The 8368-nt window shown below is 41.2% G+C and overlaps 1 protein-coding gene across 1 annotated transcript; it reads left to right on the plus strand.

The window, feature by feature from the left end:
* The first annotated feature begins 522 nt into the window (after window positions 1–522).
* Window positions 523–3893, plus strand: tob1b (transducer of ERBB2, 1b). Its single transcript, XM_078279463.1, has 2 exons — window positions 523–755; window positions 1774–3893. Exon 2 carries the CDS (start codon window positions 1930–1932, stop codon window positions 2926–2928), a length of 999 nt encoding a protein of 332 aa, XP_078135589.1. The 5' UTR covers window positions 523–755; window positions 1774–1929; the 3' UTR covers window positions 2929–3893.
* Window positions 3894–8368: the final 4475 nt, after the last annotated feature.

The raw sequence follows: 8368 nt of genomic DNA on the forward strand, positions 1-8368 counted from the left end.
TTCAGTTTCAGTTTACTCTGGCTGGCAACAGTAATTATACAGACTATTGAGTATTATCATTACAGTAGACTCCTTGTTGAGCAATATATTTCATGCATGGCTGAGCACAAACTGAGGACAGAGGGCCTTTAAGAAGGCTTGGCATCACATAAAGCAGACGTGCAGAGTGCGGACGTGTCAGTCTTTTACCCCTACAACCATGATGGTTTTAGTATTTTTTTTATGGTGTTACAGGAACTATATTACGACCCAAACAAGGCTTTCAAAAGATATTTTAGATTAAAAACCTGCTTGAATAAAGTAGTCCAGAGAACATGAACGGCAAACCACTACCGTAAATAGAACCCTGTGGTTGATTGAGCACAAAATCATCCAATCACAGCGATAGATGGGGTGGTTGCTGATGACGAGGCCGCGTTTGGCCAATAGAAACACGTTACTGGGTGTTGACCTCTGTGAGCCGCATCACCACCTCCTCCATGTCCGTGGCGGAGGACTACTATATAAACAAATCAGCCCAAGTTTTAAAGGGTAGAGTTGTAAAAACTCCCAGGCTGTGGGGAGTTAGTTTGCAAGCCTGTGAGTCGGAATTCAACTATACCCCACAGAAGCAAAATCGCCTGGAGCATTATAAAGACACGACGACAACACCATTTTGTATCTACTTTAGAAAACAACCCTAGAGGCTGTACAAGCATAACGTTTGCTGGAGCGGACTCTGGCTAGTGCAAGAAGGACCTGCTGTGAATTTCCATGTAAGTAAATATGAATTTAAATTCGACATAACAATCGTTTTATCGTAAACTGAAACACTTTGCATTATTTTGTTGGTATCCTATTGATTCTCAAACTGTCACTTAATGGTGTTGTTGAATGTCGGTTTTACAGTCGAATATTCAGGCTGTAGCCTTAGCTAATTCAAATGCTAACGTTACGTAGCTTGCTATCGATCAACACGGTCGTCAGTCCGGATTTATGTGAATTTCCTTCTTTTCTTGCTGTTAACAGTGACGTTACGACTTGCTGTACGTGTCCGTAAAACGTTATATTTGGCTTGCCGCGGGGTAACACTGATAACCAGCCGGTCGCGATAAACCTTAACAGTAACGTTATCTGGCTTCTACATGGCTAGCAAGCTACATTTCTGTTCACACCCTTCATTAAGTTTTCCAGCTAACGCTCGTTGTTCGGCTGTATCAGAGCCGAACATGATGAAAACGAGACGTTTTAGTATTTGGCACTGTCGTCATGTAGAAAGGGCTTTATATCCGTGGCTAGACTCTGAATGTTGCTTATGTAACGGCAGTCTTCGTCACAAGCCTGTACGTGCTCCCCTCACGTTATAGCTCAGTCGGTGCACGGTAAAGGGACTAGAATAACGTTAGGTTGAAGGAAAAAAAACAACATTCTCCCCCCTTGGACGCGCGAGGTTGGAGTTTTGCTTCAACATGTCGTGCTAAAATGAGGCAATCGAAAATCATTCCGACACCTGCCATCAGACCCACCGCCCTCCGCAGAGGTCAACATGCGTATTTCTGTCACACTAGAGGAGACACACACACTGCGCTGACACCGTCTGAGTCAGTGGCCTCGTTTATTTATAGCTGTTTATATTGTACAGCTGAGATACAGCACTGCTGCAGGGAGGGGGAGTGGATGGTGACTAAAGGGTAATGCTACTAGAAGCTAATAGAGATGTTATTGATCATAATGGTGTTTAATTTAATGGCTTCATATACTTATACAATTTATTTTTTTGTTGCTCCATTTCAGGATCCTAAACCTAACCCTGTTGCAGGAAGGATATTCATTTTGGCAACAAACACTCAATCACAGTTTTTCTAAAACTGCTGCCGTGGAGGTTTTTGCAAAGCTCAGAAAAAGCAACTCTGTGACGGAAAAAGAATCACCCTTGCCACTGAAGCAGCTATGCAGCTTGAAATTCAAGTAGCACTCAACTTTATTATTTCCTATTTATACAACAAACTCCCTCGACGACGTGTGAATATCTTCGGCGAAGAGCTCGAGAGGCAGCTGAAGAAAAAATATGAAGGCCACTGGTATCCGGATAAGCCATACAAAGGTTCAGGGTTCAGGTGCATCCATGTAGGGGAGAAGGTGGACCCTGTGGTGGAGCAGGCAGCCAAAGAGAGCGGGCTGGACATTGAAGACGTCCGGAATAATCTCCCTCAGGACCTTAGTGTGTGGATCGACCCGTTTGAGGTTTCCTACCAGATTGGGGAGAAGGGACCGGTAAAGGTGCTATATGTGGATGATAACAATGAGAACGGGTCGGAGCTGGACAAGGAGATCAAGAACAGCTTTAATCCTGAGGCCCAGGTCTTCATGCCAATCAGCGACCCTGTTGGGGCTTCCTCAGAGTCCAGCTCCCCCTCCCCTCCTTTCGGGCAGTCTGCTGCCGTGAGCCCCTCCTTCATGCCACGCTCCACCCAGCCCTTAACCTTCACCACTGCCACCTTTGCTGCCACCAAATTCGGCTCCACTAAGATGAAGAGCAGCGGCCGCGGCAACAACACTAACAGCGGCAGTAGCAGCAAGGTGGCCCGCAGCTCCCCTACCAATAACTTGGGTCTGAATGTCAACACCCTACTGAAGCAGAAAGCCATCTCCACCTCCATGCACTCACTGTACGGGCTGGGCCTGGGGCAGCAGCAGCAGAAGGCCTCTGCTCTCTCCCCTAATGCCAAGGAGTTTGTGTTTCCCAACCTCCAGGGCCAGGCCAGCCCTGGAGCCGTGTTCCCTGGGGAGGGCTCCCTGGGTCTCGGCCCTCTGCAGTACAACAATGCCTTTGACGTGATTGCGGCCTACGGGAGCCTCAACGACAAGTCCCTAATGGATGGCCTCAACTTCAGTCTGAGCAACATGCAGTATTCTAACCAGCAATTCCAGCCAGTCATGGCTAACTAAACTCATCATGAAGATGTTATTTATGAATGATGGTGGCTCAAAGAGAAGGAAAAACAAAACGCACACTTAGAAACTGGACTTTCAAAGATATATTGTCTAGTCAGTCAAGCGCATGTGCCCAAGGGTGTTTTTTACTGTGCCCCCTTGAGTTTGTTTCTACTAAAAGCTTGTTGTACAAACACATCCAAGCTTGGTTACTTCAATTAACATGCATCATTGTTTTTCTTTTTCCTTTTTGCCAACCAAGCACAAAATTTTTTTACCATGTTGAAAAAATTACTTCAAAAAAATGTAAAAAAAAATACAAAGTTAAAAGTTTTGGCCTCTTCCAGTATTTTACAGGTGGTAAGATGAGGCTGATTTTTATGGATTGGCACTAAGTGGGGTAACTTGGTCTTTTTCTAATTGTATAATTTAATTTAGTACAGAGTTTGTAAGATATCAGAGTATATATTGTTTCTATGACATGGTGTTGCATTTATATCTTTTTACTACTCCAGTGATCTGTGATGGCTGCAGCAGCTTTTTTTTTTTTTCCTTCTTTTTTTAAAGATAATTGTTAAAGAAATCCATCTTTAAAAAAAAAATAAAAATAAAAAATACATCAAATATTCTAAAGATTGTGTACAGAGTATACCTTTAGTGGTGGAATTCAAGTGTAGGAGTATTTGCTTTTTCTGAAAGATGAATTGTATTTTCTGTTATGAGGTTAAAAGATTTTGCTATACAATGGACAAAAATGTAATCGTATGAATATTAATTTTGTACCTACATTGTGCAATACTTGATAAAAAATACAGTATAACAAAGTATTTTGAGTCAGTGTCTTACATGTCAAGAGGGACTGAAATAGTTTATATTAAGTTTGTATTAAATGCTTAAAAATTATATGCTTGTCTTTATTTTTTTTAATTTCATATTTGCACCCTGGTCTTTTTAATAAAATAAACTACAGTTGAACATGATTTGTGGAAAGCTGACTTATTTATTGCTTGTTTAAACTTTTATTTGAAATTTTTAACCCTTGGCAGACTTCACCATCGGGCAATCCTCTCCCTGAGCTCATAATAGTATTGACGGTCACATGCTAGTAGTTGACACACAGTGTCATGAGGGCAACTTGAGGTAAAAATAGACTTGACTGTGAAATCTATGTAGCAACGCCTGGAGTGTACTGTAAACGTTGGCTCTGTTCCGGGTTTAAAGGTGGTAAGAATGTGGGAGTAGCCACATTAACAACATGGCTGCAAAGACAGGTGGACAGCTCTTTATTTCAGGGTGGATATCCTGTGTTACATGCTTAAACAGCAATTACAGTAACAGTATGGGAGTGTTAACAATCCCACTGTTTGGTTGTCATGTGAAGGACAGGGCAGAGTAAAGAACCAGCCAAACATTCGCCAATGTTTAGAATTCAAACAACTTCAGTCACATTTGCAATTCTGTATGACTCAAAAGTTCTGAGGAGGAAATAGCTTGTGTGTTTTTATGCTTTCACGATTCCTCCCTTCTTCGTCAAAAGACTAATGTACGCAAACATGTCATGGATGACCAACCCTTGCCAGCTAAACACCTAAAGCCTGTTTATAGATGCTCATGGACTATTGTATGAGTGTTTATTTTCTTAAATGCCTGACTTAATGACAAATACTGAAGTGCCCTTTATAGCACTGGAATGTAATTACTTTGATTCTGTAATGCTGTCTGGTTCATATGGAAAGAAAACTGACATTTTACCGTTGTAGCTGGTTGACATCGAGCTAGTTTTAACATTTTATACAGTTGCTAGTTAGAATAAATCTGAGGGTTTGTGAGATTATTAATATGAGATTACTAAATCTGAAAAAAAATCAACTGAATATTTAATTTGCAAAATTTAACTATAATGTTGCCATTTAATGGAATAGTTCAACACTTTGAAAAGTATGCTTATTCGCTTTCTTGCCGAGAGATGGATGAGAAGAACGACGCCACTCTCATGTATAGTAAATAAGAAGCTGGAATTAGCAGCCAGTTAGCTTAGCATAAAGACTGAAACAGCTAGCCTGTGTCAAGGTAGCAAAATGTGCCTATACCGCTAAAGCTCACTTATTAAGATCTTGTGACACGTGCTTTTACCGTGACAGTGTGTTGTTTTCACATCTAGGTTTTTGTACAAATTAAACAAATGAAATATAAGGTATTAAAAAAAGATTATTTTTAATTTATGTTTATTTTGTGGTTGTTTCTCTAATATTTGGGCTTCACACTGTTTGTTTGTTTTGTTTTTTTTTAACTGAAACCATCTGAGAAGTTTAGAGGGGAAATCACTTTTTGGTACAACTGCTAACTACTCATAGACTTCTGAACTGTGACTCGACCCTGCTTGTTTTGTAAGGGCTCACAGGCCTGTAAGGTTGAGGACCAATGTTTTTATCTTTAGAAATGCATTGTATTTTAAAAGCTTATCATATATTTGTAACGTAAACTCTTAATCTGAAAAGTAACTATAGCTGTCTGATAGATTCAGAGTAAAAAGTACAATAATTCCATTTGAATTAGTGGAATAGTAGTATAAGTAGTATAAAATGGAAATACTCAAGTAAAGTACAAGTACTAAAACATTGTATATTGCAGTTCTGGTGTAAATCTACTTAGTTATTTACCACTACTGTATTTCTGTATCTTTATGTACGTATAGACAGTCATGGCTATAAGGCCTTAGAAGTGTGTGATGCAGCCATTAGAAAGCTAAAACACATACAGCCTGAAAGCATATGTCCACTTGAGATTGGTGTGGCAAATATATTGCTCAGAATCTAAGATGTTGGAAATGAATTCCTCCGGTGCTCAGGGGAGTAGCTCGCGGAGGATTAGATGGAAAAGCGTTTTTTGCAAGTTGCAAATTTACCCTTGTAAGACGCGGTCACATTTAAAACATTCCTAGTTAATGCTGTGTGTAACGTCACTGCCTTAGTGTATAGGGATACCAGTCTTTGCTTTCATATCTGGTTTATTGTCAGATTACACACCCTTTGTGGTTGATTGTCTACTGCCTAGAATTGTGCAGATTTATCTGGGATGTATTAAAGTGAGTGTAATGTCAGTATAGTATGGTACCAAGGTGCATATCCAGTCAGATGCTGTTTTTGGAACTCAACTTCTCAAACCAAAGTCCATTTTGCATTGTATGCACTGCTGTGACTAAATAGGTCAGTCTGTACCAGATAAACTATTTTAGTTCACATCCCAAATTGTCACTTTTTAATAGGTATTGAAGTCCTGCAAGCCTTGCAGCCAGAGTGGAAAGCCATATTCAAAATGCACACACACACACACACACACACACACACACACACACACACACACACACACACACACACACACACACACACACACACACACACACACACACACACACACAGTTCCACATGACCACCTCAGCTCTCTAGGATAAACAGGCCCACAGATGGTCTGGTGTCACCCCAGCTGGGAGACTCCCAGGGTGTGGGGTGTTGCCTTGCTGTGACTCCATCTTGTCTGTTCCAGAGTGTGCTCTCCCCCTGCCTCAGAGAGATACATTCCTGACGTGAGCGTCACATATTACACACAGATCCTTATTATACCGTATCTCTCACACACCCAGCAGTGCTGGGCACTCAACATGCAGCACTTGTGTTTATTCTGAAGGGTGTTTCTCAGCTAAGGGGAATGCTGTGTTTACAGTAAAGGTAATGTGACTATTAAGCTGCAAATAATATCTATGGAAGCAAAGACAGGCCATAATAACTTAAACTTTATAAATATCTAATTAGGAAATGTGATAACAATTTTATGAAAAAATGTTTTTTTGGAAAATGTGTTTATTCGCTTTTAACCCTCTCAAGTTTTTACGACAAATGTGAAAAAATGGCTTAACCAAATATTTAATTGCGAACTTTAACCAGAATGTTACCATTTAAAGGAATAGTTCAACATTTTGGAAAGTATGAAGAACGCAGCGTGTTGTTTTTACCATTATGGTTTTTGTAAAAATTAAACAAATGAGATATAAGATATTTAAAAAAAATAGACATCTGAACTGCAACTAGACCCTGCTTGTTTTGTAAGGGCTCACAGGCCAAAAGGATGAGGACCACTGGTTTTAGTTTGAGGTTTTTTAAAGGTTTAATGGAAATGTCAAGGGGAAAGGTGTAGGTGGAAGAAGGATGTCGTCTGTTAGACTGGTCTGGTAGGACGTACTGAAGTGACTCAAGAGACTCAGTGTGGGTGTCCCGTCTCAGGCGTGTTTCCATCCAAGGTGATCAGAGGCCCCCAGAAGAGTCAGATTTTAAATTAAGCTGAGTTGAGTGTGAGCTTGATGGAGATCATTAAGATTGTTGCAGATGTAGCAGTGATATGCATGAGATGACCAGTGGCCAAGCACCTGTATGGTTTAATCTGAGATGCACAGTCTGGCTGAAGTGGAGGCTGTGCCAATGCGGAAGGAATGGCTCGAATAGTGTTCTGAAGATAAGCCTGTGCTTCTGGAACCACAATTGAGCGGCCATTTTCCCCATTTCGGTGAAAAAGAGTAGGTGATGAGTTGATGCCTTGGCGGCATAACTAAAGCTGATGTATTTGGTCTTTTGGTACATTGGCTTGTATGGGCTATGACAGGAGTCGAGGTGGAAAATGTAGATAGGTAAAGAGACTCCCAGTTGGTCTGTTTTGAATAGAGAGTGTGAATATGAAAGAGTCAGAAGTGTGGATGGGGATGTCTGGGATTGTAGGCAGATGAAGTCGATTAGTGAGTGGTAATCGTATAACTGTGAGAGCAGGTTCCTGTTCTGCACAAGCCTTTCATTAACATTGTAACATGGGAAAGGGGTGAGGCCAGTGACTAGTTTGATGAGGAAGTTGATTCCTGCTAAGTAGGTCTGGATGGTGTAACGCCAGATTTTTTTCTCTCCTTAGTCTGCGCTTCGCTTCGCGAGCTATACCTCATTGACTCCGAGGCGAGAGATTTGAACTCTGAGGGCCAAGCAGAAGCGAACCATCTCTCTCCACGTAGTAGCTACCGAAACCTATAGAAGGAGTTGACGGTCCTCGGGTTGAGTGATAAAGTCGTCTTAGAAGAAGCATATGCCATTCAAAGAAGAGAGAAAATGTTGCCACAGATGCATTTCAATTTGGCATGCACCATCCTGAACGACTCTATCTTGGAGAGAGGACGGCTGTACCTTTAGTTGAAAGGTTTGACAGGAAGGGTTTCGCTTCTTCTTTAGCCAATAAGGTGTCAACAGTTGAGGTTCTGTGAGAGTGGACTGAAGGTTGTGGCAGACGTGGGAAGTGTCAGAAAGTACTTCTATGCCTGGATGGAAACCATGTGTAAAGCCATTGATGAGAAAGTGAACAAACCGTTTGTAAAGCGGTGGCAGGGACATTTACCTTAATGGCTGTGCCGAAGTGCTGTGCTAGT

The sequence above is a fragment of the Sander vitreus genome, chromosome 21, assembly GCF_031162955.1.
Source record: "Sander vitreus isolate 19-12246 chromosome 21, sanVit1, whole genome shotgun sequence".
Taxonomy (NCBI): Eukaryota; Metazoa; Chordata; class Actinopteri; order Perciformes; family Percidae; genus Sander; species Sander vitreus.

What these genes read in the sequence shown, in the direction of transcription:
- tob1b (XM_078279463.1), top strand. Translation starts at nt 1,930, where the DNA reads ATGCAGCTTGAAATTCAAGTAGCACTCAACTTTATTATTTCCTATTTA.